This window comes from Epinephelus lanceolatus, chromosome 8, assembly GCF_041903045.1.
Source record: "Epinephelus lanceolatus isolate andai-2023 chromosome 8, ASM4190304v1, whole genome shotgun sequence".
Lineage (NCBI taxonomy): Eukaryota > Metazoa > Chordata > Actinopteri > Perciformes > Serranidae > Epinephelus > Epinephelus lanceolatus.
Window position 1 is genome coordinate 7,893,437 of NC_135741.1, and position 19,245 is coordinate 7,912,681.

Genomic DNA, 19,245 nt, shown 5'->3' on the forward strand with positions numbered 1-19,245 from the left:
CGACATATGATTAAATCCGACCTCTGATCATGGATGGATTATGGCACAATGGGCCCCTGGGCCAGGGTCCGGTATCTGGTCCGATACCCATGGGTACTTGGCGGGTGAAGATGATTCACAAGTGGTATTTTGTCTTTATTTTGTTTCCATGATCAGTTCTGTGTAAAATAAAGAACGTGTGTTGGCTGGCGGGTGTCAGATGATAAATATGTTAATATAAAATGAGAATAATAATAATTTCATTTAATGTTTTAATCCTCTGACTGCTGACTTTGCGTGTCGGCTCTGTCTTCTGGGCCAGCTGGAATAAGAGAGCTGCTTCAGTCGTTACTAACACGTACGTTAACTGTGGAGATGTGCTTTTCAATAGAATAAGCAAAAATATTAATTTAAATTGTATTTTCTGAATTACCTTCATTTTAAAATGAAGTGTCCCAAAATTATTACTTCAAGAGTGCTGCCTAACAGAATCACGAACAGCGCATGGTTATTATAGGATTTGGGGTTTTGGGTCTGGCTGCAGATCTTGATGGTGTCGATGGTCAGATTGTGGAACTAATTGGTCATATGCGCAGATGGCAGGGAGGGTGTGGAATTGCACATCATCTTGCTGGGATGGGGCTTGAAAATCAGACCCCTGCAGGACTCTGCCCAGGGCACAGACACGTACAAGACCTCCCATCCCTCCTACATATATTGGAGAGAGAGTCATATAGTGTGTTTTTGCAGTTATTCTGTATCAATTTGTGGTCGTTGTGCGTCTCTCTGTTGAATGTTTTGCATCTTTATGTGGTCATTTTTGTGTCTCTTTGTAGTCCTGTGGTTGTTTTGTAGTCCTGTGGTTGTTTTGCAACTTTTTTTGCAGTCATTTAGCATCTTTGCAGTTGTTTAGAATCTCCCAGTGACACTGCAGGTGAAGCCCAGAGGCCTAAAGCTGAAAACACTTAGGCACCGCTGCGGCGCATCATGTGACACACGTCAAGTGCTGCTACTGGCAAACACTGGATGGGTCGCGCTGAAGCTCGTCAACAGATGACCACGCACAGGTATTACTACTTTTACTTAAAGATCTGCACTCCTCCACCTCTGCATTAGCTTAAAATCATGTGCGGACAGCCCCTAATAAAACTTAATTTCTCATCTGAAGAACCAGAGCTATGACTCACCAGGCAATATCTTTTTGGCCTTTTATAATGACAGGGTTGTGGGTCGTTAAGCTCAGGATATTCCTCTATCTCAACACGCCTCTCCTCATCCATTTGTCTTCACACACAGGACAGAGCAACAGCTACAGAGTTCTCTTTATACATTAGTGTTGAGGAGAGGAGTCAAGATGCCATAGGAGCAGAGAAAAAGAGCTGCTACGGGAGCTGGTATGTACAAGCAGTGGGCGAGTGGAGGAAAAATTCTGGGGGCAGTGAAGCTGGAAACAGGACAATGGCACATCCAGGAGCACGAATGCACGTCCAGCCGTTGCCGGTGTGGGATTGTACATTGCCTGTTTTGGCCTTAAGGGGTCAGGGGCCCTTTGCACCCAGTAGGCCTATTCTATAATCCATCCATGTCTCTGATCCCTAAACACACTTTGCAATAAGCACTGATCTCCTTTAAAAAAAATCTAATTCAAGGTGACCTCCACCATCAATCACCCCTCTCATGTGACCAGCTATTGACCTGGAACAATTAGCTCCAGAGAAGCTCCCCCACCCACCCAACCCACCCAGATACTTACAATGTGAATACTCTGGTGATGACAAGTCACACAAGTAACACAAGCATATACTGTTTACACCCAGAAGGCAGATGTACTTGAATGCAACAGTTGCCATGATAAAAATCAGTATGCTAAATATATTCCGACAAGTCAAAGTTTGAAAAGTACTTTTGGGATGTTTTAGTGTTCCTCTCTGAGGCTGCTTGAGTGACAGGAACATACAGTAGCGATAGGGAACATTTCAAGTCTCTTTCATCTGGACGGAGACTCAGCACATCCAGAGAATGTGAACTATTTCCAGAGTCGATTTCCATTTCCTCTCTCTTTTCTGATCCATCCCCATTTATCATTTTTCAACAATTTGGCAAGATCCAACGGACGCAGCAGCAATGTTTTGATTATACAGTGACAACACATTATGAAGAAGTCAGTAAGCTTACAATCTTCTTTTCTTTTTTTTCTTTAGCTTTTTTCTTTTTCTTTTTTTTTTTTTTACAGAGGGAACACAAGAAAGCCAGAAAATGTTGAGTATTGCCATCCACCAACTAGGTTTCCTTTCTCCAGCTTTAGGTAGACTTTGTCCTCTTTTTCTAGATAGAGCAGAACTCCATTGGTGGCAGCCTCACGAGTTACATCTTTGTCACCCGCAAAGGCAGAGATGACTGGTTTCCCATTCAACATCAAGTTCACCTGGACAACAGAAATAACAGTTAGCCACAGTAAAGCCAAAGGAAGCAAGCAGCAACCTACAGAGCTGGAAAATAAAGCCAACAACAAAGTGCCACAAACTGCAGTTCCTCTAATGGCCACTTGAGGCTGGCTCCAGGAGCCAGTCAATCCCCATAGACCCCCATGTTAAAATGCCCAACTTTACAGCAGAAATTAACATGTTTACAGCTTGGTGCAAATATCAGTTTTGGTCTCTATAGCTAATTTGATCATTCTTGACAACTGTACGGGTCGAGAATTCTTTTCTTTAAGGTTATTTTTATGGTTTTTGCCTTTATTAGACAGGACAGTATTAAGCGTGAACAGGGTTGGGGGATGATATGCAGCAAAGGGCAACAGGTTCGTCACACATCAACATTTGGTCATGGACTTTCTACATTCAGATTCGACGTGCAAGGTACCCTGGGTGCGTTGGTTGTTGACGTTCTGGGACACTGACAAATTCTGCCTGTTACATGTATTGTCTTCTTTCAAAATACACTTCGGTTTTCACAAGAAATTTACCATTTCCGTACAGTCTCTTTCAAAATAAATGCACTACGTCAGTACAACAATGCAAATTGACTTTTTTTGTTCCTTCAACAACTAACGCACGTGGTTAGGTTTAGGAAAAAAGAACAAGGTTTGGCTTTATAATCTTACAGGACACAAACACCACTCTCCTAGGTGAAAGTCGTGTTTGTTGGACCCATCCACCACCCCTCCTGCCCACCCATTGTAGACTTTCACCACCTTAACCCCTGGCTGCTGCGGCAAGGACATTGCCTTTGAATATGGGATGCCCAATCTACTCGCTGAGCTACTGAGCACCCAGGTGGCTGAATTTTTATATAACTCACTCATTTACATTTTATCAAGGCTAAAAGTTACACCTAATTAAGGGCCGGGCCACTTTGATTGACAGGCTTTCTGTCAATAATCAGATCCAACCCTCACTCCTCCACAGCTCCACCCTCTTGCCCAGATACGGTCACTTCTGGATCCAAATAATCAAAATGATGACGGCCGTAATGCCAAAGTCGAGGCTTCATAACAGGGATCCACAAACCAGTGGGAGCTAGGTCCATTATTTTTATACTCCATGTTCAGACGATATGTTTTAGTATAGTTTGTGTCTTATTTGTAACGTCTTAAGTTAAAGTAGATGTTAGAAATTGTGTTAAACTTGCCGCACAACTACTAACGAAAACGATTACTGTTATGCCTGTATCAGAAAGAAAAGAAAGGAGATTCAGGCGGGTCTCAGTGGTGCCTCCAGAAATTTTTAATAGGGGTGGCCAGATGGGGCCTCCCCTATTAAAAATGGTTTGCCAAACCAATCTGTTTTAGTGTGCCAAAATCAAAAGGGCAGTGGTTGCCCTTTTGGTTTCGGCACACCAAAACCAAAAGCCATAACTGAATTTTAGGGATTCTGTTAAGCTGCTGAAGTACATAGTAGGCTTATTGAAAACTATGTCAGTATGGGAAGTTAAGGAATCACATGCTGATATAGCTTGTTATTTTACAATTAATATAAGGATACTAATTATCTGATGTGCATAGACTAATACCGGTACAGTTAACAATTGGAATCCCCAACAATCATATTTAATGTGTTATGTATTTGTATTTACATGTTTTAGGCAATTAGTTGTTCTTCAATCAGGCTGATTGTCCTTTTCTTAAAACAGATATAGAGACAAATATACAGCTTCAATTTGAAGGAGTACATTGATTGTAAGAGATATATAATATTTACTAGGAACAAGCCTTCTCAATTTAGGGGAGACTTGTGGAGCCCATTTTCATTCAGATATCTTGAAGTGAGAGTTCAAAGGACCCCTTGGATAATGACCACGCTAGGAGCCTGGTCTCACTCCATAGTCGTCAAAATCCAGCCCTTGGGCAGTGACTTGCGGTGTCAGAAACCAATGAGAAAGGCGTCCTTTAACGGCGGCATGATATGCAGCTGGTTGCTGTTATAGGCAGCGGCGTCAGGGCGAAACATGGTGGGACAAGGACGAAAGTTAAGGTGGCAAAAGTCAGACGGGGGTGGGTGGAAGGGGTGGTGGATGGGTCCGACAAACACCAACTTTCACCCGAGAGAGCCGTGTTTGCGTCCAAAAATATTCCAAAGCCAGCCCCTGTTCTTTTTTCCTAAACCTAACCATGTGTGTTTGTTGTTGAGGGAAAAGAAAATGTCAATTCTTGGTGTTGTGCCGACATAGTGCGTTCATTTCAAAAGAGACTGTATGTAAACGTGGGCGGCACGTTGGTGTGGTGGTTAGCGCTGTCGCCTCACAGCAAGAGGTTCCTGCTTCGATCCCAGGAGGGAGCCCTTCTGTGTGGAGTTTGCATGTTCTCCCCATGTCAGCGTGGGTTTTCTTCCCACAGTCCAAAGATTGGTGACTCTAAATTGTCCGTAGGTGTGAATGTGAGTGTGAATGGTTGTCTGTCTCTATGTGTCAGCCCTGTGATAGTCTGGTGACCTGTCCAGGGTGTACCCCGCCTCTTGCCCAGTGACAGGTGGGATAGGCTCCAGCCCCCTGCGAACCTCAATAAGCGGATAAGCGTTTACAAAAATGGATGTACAGTACAGGCCAAAAGTTTGGACACACCTTCTCATTCAATGCGTTTTCTTTATTTTCATGACTATTTACATTGTAGATTCTCACTGAAGGCATCAAAACTATGAATGAACACATGTGGAGTTATGTACTTAACAAAAAAAGGTGAAATAACTGAAAACATGTTTTATATTCTAGTTTCTTCAAAATAGCCACCCTTTGCTCTGATTACTGCTTTGCACACTCTTGGCATTCTCTCCATGAGCTTCAAGAGGTAGTCACCTGAAATGGTTTCCACTTCACAGGTGTGCCTTATCAGGGTTAATTAGTGGAATTTCTTGCTTTATCAATGGGGTTGGGACCATCAGTTGTGTTGTGCAGTGCAGAAGTCAGGTTAATACACAGCCGACAGCCCTATTGGACAACTGTTAAAATTCATATTATGGCAAGAACCAATCAGCTAACTAAAGAAAAACGAGTGGCCATCATTACTTTAAGAAATGAAGGTCAGTCAGTCCGGAAAATTGCAAAAACTTTAAATGTGTCCCCAAGTGGAGTCGCAAAAACCATCAAGCGCTACAACGAAACTGGCACACATGAGGACCGACCCAGGAAAGGAAGACCAAGAGTCACCTCTGCTTCTGAGGATAAGTTCATCCGAGTCACCAGCCTCAGAAATCGCAAGTTAACAGCAGCTCAGATCAGAGACCAGATGAATGCCACACAGAGTTCTAGCAGCAGACCCATTTCTAGAGCAACTGTTAAGAGGAGACTGCGCCAATCAGGCCTTCATGGTCAAATAGTTGCTAGGAAACCACTGCTAAGGAGAGGCAACAAGCAGAAGAGATTTGTTTGGGCCAAGAAACACAAGGAATGGACATTAGACCAGTGGAAATCTGTGCTTTGGTCTGATGAGTCCAAATTTGAGATCTTTGGTTCCAACCGCCGTGTCTTTGTGAGACGCAGAAAAGGTGAACGGATGGATTCCACATGCCTGGTTCCCACTGTGAAGCATGGAGGAGGAGGTGTGATGGTGTGGGGGTGTTTTGCTGGTGACACTGTTGGGGATTTATTCAAAATTGAAGGCACACTGAACCAGCATGGCTACCACAGCATCCTGCAGCGACATGCCATCCCATCTGGTTTGCGTTTAGTTGGACGATCATTTATTTTTCAACAGGACAATGACCCCAAACACACCTCCAGGCTGTGTAAGGGCTATTTGACCAAGAAGGAGAGTGATGGAGTGCTGCGGCAGATGACCTGGCCTCCACAGTCACCGGACCTGAACCCAATCGAGATGGTTTGGGGTGAGCTGGACCGCAGAGTGAAGGCAAAGGGGCCAACAAGTGCTAAACACCTCTGGGAACTCCTTCAAGACTGTTGGAAAACCATTTCAGGTGACTACCTCTTGAAGCTCATGGAGAGAATGCCAAGAGTGTGCAAAGCAGTAATCAGAACAAAGGGTGGCTATTTTGAAGAAACTAGAATATAAAACATGTTTTCAGTTATTTCACCTTTTTTTGTTAAGTACATAACTCCACATGTGTTCATTCATAGTTTTGATGCCTTCAGTGAGAATCTACAATGTAAATAGTCATGAAAATAAAGAAAACGCATTGAATGAGAAGGTGTGTCCAAACTTTTGGCCTGTACTGTATGTATGTAAACGTTAAATTTCCTGTGAAAACAGAAGTGTATTTTGAAAGAAGACAATGCATGTAACAGGCAGAACTTGACACGGAGTCCCAGAACGTCAACAACCAACGCACCCAGGGTACCTTGCACGTCGTATCTGGAGGTGGACAGTCCATGACCAAACGTCAATATGTTCGCAGTGAGAATGTCTTGATGGTCGGTGTTCCCTTGCCAAAATTGTACCTATGTTTGGAGCATTATTTAGCCCCTTCTTAAAAACCTATGCTGACATAGTTGGTACCAACGGATGCCTTAGGTTGTCTAGTTCTAGAAGATATTACTACCCATGTGCTAGATTAAGAAACGTGTGCACCCTAGCCTCCTACACACAGTAATTTCAACCTCCGATTAGTTTCCTCAAGGGTCCCCAATGGGGGGGTGGCAATTGTATCAAGTGGAGCCCACTCTTGGGGGCACCACTGGTCCATGGATGTATTATAATGTGTTTTATACAAGCAGAAGAAAACTGGTCAAGAAAATCAAACAGCCACTGTTTCCATCAACCAGTCAGTAAGTAGGTAATGGATGTATATCATCAGGGAGGGAGGGAATTGCAAATTTTTTTCTTTCACTGAACAGAGGTTTGACTTCAATTTTAGATGCTATTGTTGTTATTTCCCTGTTTTGGTGAGATGTCCCTATAAGCCCTTTCCCTTTTATCCTTTTAGCTCCTTTAAAGCCTTTGTGTGTGTTGTTAGTAGTGCAAATAAGTAAAGTAAACTAAAACTAAACTAAGGCAAAAGTAAAAATCTGGCAGAGAATAAAATAGATTTAGATAACAACGAAATACAACGAAATAAGATAAAATCAGTGTCTAAAACAAACTGGACCTGGGAAAATAAAACGTGGGGCAAAGATTTCTAAAAGGCTTTTTTGTTAAGTGACTCAAGATGTCACGATTTTAGTTTCCAGCAGATTGATAATAATAAAAAATGAATACATTGTGGAAATTATTCTGCCATTAACATATTAAGGGTAACTGTTAGGGTTGAGGTCAGGGTATACGATCTTAAAGTCTTCACGTTTGGCCTATTTTAAAATCAATACTGTTGTATTACTCTGAGATAAATGGTTTTGCAGGGTTTTTCTGGAGGAGGGTTCAAATAAAATAGTGTGAAACTGTGTTTTCTTAAAATGAAATATGAGATTCTGCCATCCTTGTACACCAATAATTTCCTTACAGTCCCTAAAAAAATACATTTTGTCCCACTCCAACACTAAAACAGGTTTACAACCAAATCAATTGCACAGCTCTGTGAAATAAACAAAGAATAATACCTGTATGGTTTGGCTCTGGTACACTTTAATGACATGGAAGTTAAAACTGTAGATTCCTTTTCTTGGGGACAAAAATACTGATTCAAATGTGAAGTAGTTTCCTATATTCACAAGAACCTACGAGAGAGGAAGAAAAAAAAGACACACATTGTGACAAAGGTTTTCATAAAGCCAACATTTTCAACAAAGGCTTTCATTTCAGTGGAGTTTTAGGATTAGATATGTCAGTGCACACAGGCTGCTCAGACACAAACTCAATGCAACACACTTCAGAACATATTCAATTCAACTGATGGATGTAAACCCAGCGTTGAACTTTTACACAGAAACCAAAATTATGCTTTTCACTTCCACATTTTACACAGATAAAGTGCCTGATACTGATATATAGAGCGTTGCTAAATAAATAAGATTTTCTTACTTTTGCTTGCTAAAAATAATCCACCCTGAGCATGTCATTTAACGCCGTCTCTCGAGTGTCACAAAATGTTTTCCAGTCATATCCTCCTGAGACCCTGGGTTTCCTGCACCTTATACTTCATTCTGCTTAACTCAGACCTGTTGTCCTGGTTTGTGGACACTGCTCAGTCTACAGCTGATCCGGACACAAAAGGGGACAGGGTACAAAACCTGATCAACTTTTGTGGTTGAAACTTAATTACTTGTGCTAAACAATGTCTGTAGTTTCACGTGGCATACAAACTTGGCCAATTTTTGCAACAGTAATGAGCTTAGATGCTGTTAATTAGGAAGTACTTGTTTGAGGACTTCAGGACTAAATTATCGGCTGTGTGAAGCGACAATTTTAAGGTATTGAAATAAGTGAAACCATTTTTTAATGTATTACTTTAAAACTATTAAAAACAAACCCACCGTCCCCATATGAGGACATCTTTTTTTTCCCCAAAAACTGCTAACTGTTCAAAGACAATGCTTAGTTATTAATACTTATCATACATTCCCAAATACCTCAGAGAAATTAAAAATGCCTACCAAATAAAAGCTGGGGTCTCGGGAAGATATCTGACACACACTATATTTATAGTAAGACTTCTTTGGGTCAACACCTGGATACCTGCAGACTCTCAAACACCTGCTAAAGACACCACTGCAGCCTCAAACCACGACCTTTGACAAGTGTTGCTTTCATAGCAACAGCATGCACATGATCCACACACCAATCAGATCACTTGCAAGGTGTTGACAGCAAAAGATCACGTTATGTAATTCAAATGAGAGGGCAGAGGATCAGCTGAGTGATAGTGTTACAAACACCTGCCCACCTCTGTATGACTAATCACATTCTTGTTTGTGTTTGCTTGATTTTTTTTTTCGGGGTGTATTATGTAGGTGCGCGTGCGTGGTGGGGGTAGTTTGAGCCAAATATGATGATGATGTGCAGGGCTCTGCAGGACGCCCGCTCTCCAAACATAATCCAGTCACTTTCAAACCCGCCTGCGTGTGATAGGTATGTGCACTTGTGCGGAATCCACATGCCAACTGCAACTAGCCTCAAACTAAACTCTGGGGTGCAGCTACACTTAACTGCAATGACACTTTAATGCTCTGCATCACAAGTCACAAACTGAGCTGAGGGATGAAGATTTATCACAAAGAAAGATTAAATTTGGCAAGAAAAGACTAGATAGGACATTTAGACAGGACATCAAATGAAAGATTAATTTGCAAAGTGCATTTAAAATACATTTAAGACACTTTTTGACATATTGTTGATAAAAATCATCTTAACCTGGTCGAAGTATATTATTCTCGTTTTGTTGCTCATCTCCGACGGTTCATGGTTGTTGCTCCGGACTGCAGAGAAAGCCACCTTGGAGTTGGCGGCGCGCACTGAGATCCCGAGCGGAGAGGACGAAGCCTTCCAGTCCGTGGTCGGGTTAGAGTCGCACACCACGAGACATTTCCCCTCCAGGACAATAGGCTCCGTGTCATTCTGAGCTCTCGCCACCTCAGAGATCACAGTCCAGCTGAGCATCAGTAAGAGGGAGTTCACCATGGCTCTCTTTTTCTCTCAGGCTGTTTCAGCGCCGATTCGTAAAGAGAGACCGTCTGCTGCACCACACAAGTTTCCGAGTCCCTCCGCTGGTCTCCCCCGCCGCAGACGCGTCTGACGCTGTGAAATTCTCTTATTGGATCCAGATATGTGCCATATCCGAGTGAGACATCAACACAAAAAATAAGAATTAAGTCTAAACCTTCTTTTTGAAACAACCAGGAAAAAAGAAATCACCGATTGTTGTTTATGCGTTTCATTTTTTAGGTTATTTACACATGAGACAAAAGTAAACCATGTGGACTGTTTTAGAGGAGATTTGTCCCACAGGCGAATCTGTCGATAAATCGTCCATAGCCCTCACTCCCACTCCGAATAACGCGTCTGATAGCAGCGATTCACCGCAGTGATGTGCTGCGTGTGTGCGCGCCCAGCCATCCACTTTACGCACGCACATGTGGTTGAAGTTATAATTAACTGTCCCTGCGTAATTTGCCAAAAGCTTATATTCTTCCAATTCTATACCACAGTGTCCAACTAAAGTATACATTCATTAATTGGCTGTGTTAATGACACTGAAAGTACACTGATGTACAGCTCTAACTGTCCTTTTCTCTGATCCAGGAACAAATCCATAAAATAATTATCTCCAAACACATTTCTCGTGATTATCCAGACTGTAATCTAGATGTAAAGAAAATTAAAATGCCTTTAAAGATCTACCAGAGCGCACTGTCCACCCTGGCTGCAGGTTTCACTTCAATGCAGTGACTCATCATAATCTCATGGCACAGGTGGGCTGGAAAATCTTTCATCTTTAATTTACAGTTTCACAATCCTGTGGTGTACCACACAAGTCTGTGATGAGAAACTTTCCTCACCTAGTTAAAAATACCTTAACTTCAAATTAATTAATCTCACCTACAATTTCCCTGATGGCCTGGAAAAACACACATCTACATCAGATCTAACGTCACTTGGTGAAAGGAGTGTGAAACATTTATCACTCAGCATCAGCAGCTGTAAAAATCTCTTGACACCTCATGCTGCATTAAATCAACAGGTCGTCCAAAGTGTCCTGTGAGAGTATTGATAATAGATTAGAGATGTCAGAGAATCACCTCTATCCTTGTGTCACTATGTACAGGCTCCCCAAAAAGCAACAGATCAATTTGAACGTCCTTCCACTGACTTGCAAAGTGCTACATGATCTGGCACCTTCAGTTTGTAACCCAGACAGACAGACAGACAGACAGACAGACAGACATGTGGATAGGTAGAACTTAAAGTAAAAGGTAAAGTGTTTTAAAGTAGCTGTAAAGAGATGTAAGTGAGTAACATTCTGTTTTACAGGTCCTTCAGTAGTTTCTTTGAAAGAGTTATTGAGGACTAATTGCAGATAGAGAGGCTGGTGTTTAATTAGTAGCTTCAATTACTTCATTTGAAATAATCACTTAGCTAAACCCAGCAGGTGCTCTGACATGCACACATGTACAAATGTCTACAGGGAAGTGTGCAATTAAACAGAAACACATATGAAGAATAATGCTTTTAATAATAACTGAAGGATGCTTGTGTGTTTCCCTAAGCTTTAGTGGAGCTGTTTCTCTGAGGAAATTGCTCTGGAGATCAACAACTGCCTTTTAACGCTGCACAACTAACCAGACTCTAACCTTAAGTGCTAATTTGTATTCAACTTGACTTGCTTGAGTTTCTTGAGGACATTTCACCTCTCGTCCAAGAGGCTGCTTCTTCAGTTTTAATGGACTGGTGCGGCCTCAGAGGCTTCAAACTCTGTGTTGGTGTGACCCCTTTAAGAGACGTTGAGGTCACATGTGAGCTCCAAGTCATTAAGGTCATGTGAGTCGTTGACCCACCAGACCGTCATGTGTCCAGTTGCCTACGATATAGCACTTAAGAATACCATGACCTGGATGAGTGAGAGTCTTCATCAACATCTAAACTCTAACATCACCAAGAAATAAATAAGATAATTTTAGACAGTCCAGTCAGCAGAGGTCAACACATTCTGTCTCTGACTTCTTCACATATTGACGTTTTGGTCATGGACTTTACATGGTGACATATGACGTGCAAGGTACCCTGGGTGCGTTGGTTGTTGATGTTCTGGGACGCTGTGTCAAGTTCTGTGAATGGCGAAGACTGCAACGGAAAAAAGAACAGGGTTTGGCTTTAGAATCTTAAGGTGCGGACACACCAAACCGACATCAAAGAACTAGCAGCGACGAAAGCCAACTGTTGCGTCGTCTACGTCGCCTCACGTTGCCCTGTTTCAGTTGCATTTGAACACACTACACGGACTACATCCTACGGCCAAGTGGCACGTACGTTCTGCGCCTGCGTGAGAGAGAGCGGAGTGACAGAGTGGTACATCCTGACAGCCGAGGGGTTTCCTATCTGTGCAGCCGAGCACCGCAGCACCTCCACGGTGTTTCCTGGTGTTTCCTCCGCAGGCTCCACTTCACTCAGATGCCCGATAAACCTGCTGCTTCTTCCCACTTTAATCTGAATAACAAACCAGGGCTCGGTGCTCCGGTTGGATCCAAACGGAGAGCCGTGGCTAGCTCAGAGACTAGCGGAGGCTAACTGGCTGTGCGTCCCTCCGTCATGCTGTGGCTAACCTCCGCTAGCCGCTCCCAGCTAGCCCCGGCTCTCCGTTTGGATTCAAACAGGTGAATGTCGGTGTTTGTTGGACCCATCCACCACCCCTCTTGCCTGCCCTACTCGGACATTTGCCGCTTTAACTTTCATCCTTGCCCTGCAGCTTTTCCCCCGCCACCGCCGGCATTGTTAGACTATAACGGAAACTAGCTGCATATCATGTAGACGTTAAAGCATAGAATTAGAAGCACTGGATTTCGACGACTTCGGAGTGAGACAGGGCTCAAGATTACTATGACCTTGGTGAATGAGAATCTTCACCAATATCTAAACTCTAACATCACCAAGAAATAGGTAAAATAATTTCAGACAGTCACCAGAGGAAAATGTTGACATTGTAAGTCTGCAAATCACGAATACGTTACATGTACATCAGCGTTTCTAAAATGACATAGTGTATGAGCTGACTTTCAGGAGGTGGAGGGGATGGTAAAAGGTGGTGTGACACCTCGACAAGTCACCTGACAAGCTGCAGACCACTGTTTGAGACCAAAACAATACTGGTTGTGGTTGGTGAGTCATTGCTGTGTTTTGTAGCAACCGTTCACTGTAAAAAGTAACGGATGTAGCTGCTGTGATGTCACTGAGTGGTTTGTGGACTCTGAGGCCTCAAGTTTGACATTACAGCTTTCACCAGCTTGGGTGTTTTTAGCCAGAAGTGACCATATATGGGCAAGAAGCTGGCGCTGAGGAGGAGCAAGGGGTGGATCTGACTGAGAAGCTGAGGACACTATCAGCAGACAGCCTGTCACTCAAAGCAGCCACACCCTAAATTATGCAAAAATTAAGCCTAAATTAAATTGAATTGAACTGAATTATATAAAAATGCACCCCCTGTACAGTTGTCGTGAAGGGGGAAATGAGCCATAGAGACCAAAACCATCTTTTTACCAGGCTGTAAACATGTTTATTTCAGCTGTAAAGTTGGGCATTTTAACATGAGGGTCTATGGGGATTAACTGGCTTCTGGAGCCAGCCTTAAGTGGCCGTTTAAAGAACTGGCACTTGTGTGTTGGCTTCATTTTTCAGCCCTGGAGGGTTGCTGCTTGGTAGCGACCCATCACTGTTTTTCCAGAGGGGATAATGCCACAAAGAGCTTTTGTTGTTTTACTGAGACACTGGTGCTTCCCCTGTGAGGACTGTTCCTCCAAATCTGGTATTATAAGACAAACCATGATTTTTTCTTAACCATAACCAAGTGGTTGTTGTGCCTAAACCTAACCACATGTTAACCACAGCTTCAAAGTATCTGCTACCTGATAGCATATAAATGTAACATATGTGTGGTTTGCAGAAACGTACAGTGCCGGAATAAACTTTTTCTGAACCATAATTGTTGTATAAAGACTTATTGAATATCAGATAACATAGTGTAGCTGTAATTATATTTAATGATAAATGATTACACATATACTGTACATCCATCAAAACATTAAAACCACTGACAGGTGAAGTGAATAATACGAATCTTTTTGTTACTATACAAAGTTCTGCTGGGAAACCTTTGGTCTGGGCACTTATGTGGATGCTACTTGACACACACCACCCATCCAAAGACCGTTACAGACCAAGTACCCTCCCTCATGGTAATGGCTCCCCATGATGGCAGTGACCCTCCCAGCAGGACAGTTCGCCATGCTACACTGCAAAAACTGTTCAGGAGTGACAAAGAGTTCAAGGCGTCAACCTGCCCTCAAAGTCCCCAGGTCCCGATCCGATCGAGCATCCATAGAACTTGGCAGCACCCCACCTCATAACCCACAGGACTCAAAGGATCTGCCACCTATGCTGTGGTGCCAGACACAACAGGACACCCCCACTGGTCAAAGCGAAGTCGATCCATGGGGAGACCTCTGACCTGTCGAGGCATGGACACGGGCAACCCGGTCTCACTCCGAAGTCGTCAAAATCCGGCATTTGGGCAGTGACTTGTGGTGTCAGACACTGATGAAAAAGCCATCCTTTAACGTCAACATGATATGCAGCTGATCGCTGTTATAGTTTGCTGGCACTATGCAGCGTCAGGGGGAAACGTGACAGTTAAAGAACAAAAGTTAAGGTGGCGAAAGTCCGAGTAGGGCAGGCGGGAGTTGTGATGGATGGGTCCAACAGACACCAACTTTCACCCGAGAGAGTGGTGTTTGCTAAAGCAGAACCCTGTTCTTTTTTCAGCGTAAATTTCCTGTAAAGTGTATCTTGAAAGAAGAGAACTTGACACAGTGTCCCAGAACGTCAACAACCAACACACCCAGGGTACCTTTGACGTCATATCTGGATATGGAAGGTCCATGACCAAAAGTTGATCTGTGAGCAGGTTGGAGTGAGAATGTGTTGACACAGGATCTCTGGGGTACCACTACATCCCACGGACGCTCAATCAAACGGGGATCTGGGGAATTTGGAGGGCTGGCCAATGTCTTGAGTTCTCTGTTACCTTCCTAGGGCCATTTCTTAACAGTTTTTGTGGTGTGGCATGGCGCATTTTCCTGCTGAAGAGGTCACTCACTGCAATCAGGGGGAGCTGTTACCATGAGAGCAGGTACGTAACAGTGTTTGTATAGGTGGTGCAAGTCTAGTGGCATCCATGTAATTGCCAGGATTTAAGGTTTCCCAGCAGTACATTGCATTGTAACAAGATGATCCATATTATTCACTTGACCCGCAGTGGTTTTATGTTTCGGCTCATTGGAGTATATTTATATTTATAATATGCTGCACTTATAAAAAGCATTCATCAGCTGTAAGGACATCATTCTCAGGTGGGCTTTTCAGCGTGCTCATAACTCATGAATACGATGAAAACATGCGGAGCTTGAAGGTTAATTCATGACCTTGGAAAGAGTAGTGATAAAAAAAACAAATAATTACAGTCCTTTACTCAAGGTCCAGTTTCTTCATAGAGCTTCTCAGCTGCATGTCGTGGCCTTCAGCCGCAGAAGGAATTTCCTCAGCCGTCGTGAGCAAAGTGTTTAGAAATAGGTGACTACTTCACTCATAAATCATACGATGAGTTATAGTTATCGATAAATACATGATTAAACACACAATAACGTCCTCATAGCTGCTTACAACTACATTATAGTGTTTTGTAAGCAGTTTATCACAGGAGTTAAAGCCTTCAAAGGTTTGACACATAAACAAGCAATATGTGTAGGGAAATGTAATGTGGCACAATGTGCTTAAGGCGTGACTAGAAAATAAATGTAAAGGGTAAAATTTCAAGATGCATGGATGGATGGATAAATGTTAGAAACCTTGTTGTAATTATTGTCTTTATGCTTTTAAACTGAAATAAGCCAGAATCCTGAAAAGCACATTTGATGTTAGGAAATCATTTGCCTTCTCATTAAATCCATGCTCATGAATGCAGCGTTTTGATCTTTGTGGCTGAACAACAACTAATCATTAGGTTACATTGTTGAAAGTGATAAAATGGTTGAATTTTAAACAGCCAACAACCAAAAGACATCTGAACCCCCTTCTAAAAACAAATCAGCCTATGCCAGCACACGATGCGTTCAGGACACATAAATGTTTAAAAACAGAACATGTTGAGAGCATGCACTGCGTGTCATTATCAGATCACAAAAATAGATCAACAGATCATTAAACGCAGTGGCAAATTTTTCACAGTTGTCACACAATCGTAATTACAATACATCCATTCAAAATCTGAAAAGTTAGTCACATTTTTTATTTGGATCTGATGTTTTTTACATCCTTGAATGCAACTCCAAATCAGACTGTGTTGTTTTGGGCATCAATCCATCTGTAAATGGAAGACAATCTGAGGATATCGCTCCGACCAATAGCTGCCATTTTGTGAGATTTCTGTCATCACCCAGCTCTGACAAATGGTTCAGTGCCTAATGTTGTGCATGTCAATATGTTTCCATGGCAATGGGGAGTTTTCAGAGCTGAGAGGTGGTTGCTTGTAATGTGCCCAGAAAGGAATTTTTACACAGGGAAACAAAGTTGTGTTTTACTTAAAGAGGACTGGATGTTACCTGACTGAGGCTCCTTTTATGAGAAAACCTCAGACATTGATACCTGAGATTATTTGGTTATGAAAATAATGTAAGGAGCATTAGTTACAGTGACTTTACAGATTAAGATAAATCATCCATACAAGCCCACAGTGGTGTTTTTAGTCCTGGGCGTCTATCTATCTATCTGTCTAGACATCTAGACATTGATCCCTCTGAAGAATTACCAAGGTTACATTTAATATCAGTGATAATATGTGCTCATTTTGTTAAAAATCACACTGAAACAACAGACCATATATTTTTTCTCATGCAGTGTACAGTAATACATATATTTTAGCTAAAACAAAATATCTCACCATTTCCAGCTCCCATCTCTAGAGACAATATTATATTTGGCATGATCTTGAAAAACAAAGGTGACTCTGTTGTAGTGTGATTATATGTTTGGCAAAATTTTTCATAACAAATAACAGAATCCTGAAATCCTCTAACTTTGATTTTTTTTCTCAAATGTATTCAAACTCTACATAAATTCTTAAAACAGATAAAAGGAATAAAAGTAAAAGAGTTATGATATGCTAAAATGTTTATATTTATCTTTTTTGAATTATTTTATTAATTTTCCCTTTTGGTTGTTTAATATTACATTTCTAGTTGAATCAATTGTAATCAATCTTTAATGTCATATTTTATTTTTTACATTTGTATTTATGATTGTTTTTTGCTAATTGTAATGCTGTTTCGTAAAAACTTAACAAAACCTTGAATTTGTCGGTCACATTCCTTTACTTCTGATTGGTCGGCTGGCGGAGTGAAAGCTACCGGTTGGTGAAAGTAAGTTAAGTCCCGCCCCTTCGCGGTAGCAAGTTCTACACCGAACGGAGATGCCGAAAGTCAACATGAGTAGATGCAGGAAAACAGAGACAAACGAGGAGTTTAAAAAAAATAAGGTGTTTAATGTGTGTGAAACTCGGCAGTTTTGAGGACAGCAGACAAGGACAGCGGCCGAAGGAATTCAGGGACCTTTTACCAACGTTTCGGTGAGTGAATGTTCAGCTAAACTAAGCTAGCGAAGCTAACTGACGTCACTGTACTGCACCTAAATGTCACATTTATTATAAAAACACCAGGTCTGTAAGAAGCAAATGCTGTTTAACATTATTATACATCAGTTCATGGACAACACAAGATTCTATTGGTAAAAGTTTTTTAAAACCATAATTCATGCTTAAAAGTTTAATAATTATAATTCATAATTGACGCCAGAGGGAAAATTACACAAGAAGATGCTGTATTGTTTAAAGCAGTGGTTCCCAACTGGTGGGTCACTGTCCAAAAGTGGGTCGTGGGTACATTCTGAATGGACCGCAAGTGACTCGCAAGCATGTCTACTTTGTAAAAAAACATTCCTTATTTTTCAGTACGGTGAATTTCTGGCTCAGAGCTGCATTTTTTAATGGTTTCCTGCTGTAGAGTGAGTGATGTACAGACAGCTACTTGACAGAGACATTAAATGCAAGTATGACATCGAATGTATGAAACTGTGTGGCCTTTGAACTAATGACTCAGGAGAAAACTGGTCCTCATGGCTGGACCAGTTGGGAACCATTGATTTATAACAACAAATGATGATTTAGGGGCATCTATAGGCAGAAATGATGATTAATATTCATAGGTTTCATAGTTTATAATAACCCTAAATAAGAATGGCTTTGTTTTCGTTACCTTCACATAAGCATTTAATACCTATATCTATATCTGGAGCGGGTCCTCTCCCATAGGCCTAGAATGAACAAATTAAGCACTGGCTCTAGATAGGGCCATTCATGTTTTTGCATTTTTGCATCTGCTACCATAGTTCTACATGTTTGGCACATGGGAGAACTTTCAGTTCTGCAACCTCACCACTAGATGCCACTAAATCCTCCAAACTAAACCTTTAAAATAACATGAGAATTTTGTGATAATTCAATGGTGTGATAACTCACTATGGTCATAGATAATTGTTGCTCTTGGACTGAAAGTAAAAGCCCTGTTGTTCTACAGGCAAGGAAGTGCCTTTGACCTTGGATTCTGGATTGTTTCCTCCTGGACAAAGTAGATGGCAAGCCACCGTTGAATCTCAACCTCCCTCATTCCTGAGGAGAAAAACATCTCTTCCTTCACTCCCTCATTGTGATGTGTGGTAGGACTGTGTCACAAGTTCACATTGCCTTTGCTTTTCTGAAACTGACCCAGAGCAATTACTGACCCCAGAGCAAAGAACAGAGACCAAAACTGAACTGACTCCAAGCTAAATTAAAAACTGCAGGAACCTGAACTTATCACAGGAGAGACTTTGTCACATATAAGGAGCACTGCATTTAAAGGGACAGAAAGACACTAAAAAATGTTTATATAGAAGTTAAAGAGGTCCAAGTTTTGCATTGTTTCAACCTAAGAAAATATTAGCGTTCTTAGGTACCATCATTATGACTGATGTTAAAATACTGTAGCGTAGGCCTACCCTATACAGCTACAGACAGTTCACACAGGAAGCAGGTTTATTCCTCATTAGAAGATTATTTATTGAGGTAACTCGAGTCATATCTCCTT

At 41.8% G+C, this 19,245-nt stretch overlaps 1 protein-coding gene across 1 annotated transcript; it reads right to left on the reverse strand.

Moving 5' to 3' along the window:
* Nucleotides 1-2,078: 2,078 nt before the first annotated feature.
* cbln4 (cerebellin 4 precursor) lies at nucleotides 2,079-10,349 on the reverse strand. Its single transcript, XM_033628454.2, has 3 exons — nucleotides 9,716-10,349; nucleotides 7,966-8,082; nucleotides 2,079-2,404 (listed from the first exon to the last, which is right to left on the reverse strand). Exons 1-3 carry the CDS (start codon nucleotides 9,980-9,982, stop codon nucleotides 2,207-2,209), a joined length of 582 nt encoding a protein of 193 aa, XP_033484345.1. The 5' UTR covers nucleotides 9,983-10,349; the 3' UTR covers nucleotides 2,079-2,206.
* Nucleotides 10,350-19,245: the final 8,896 nt, after the last annotated feature.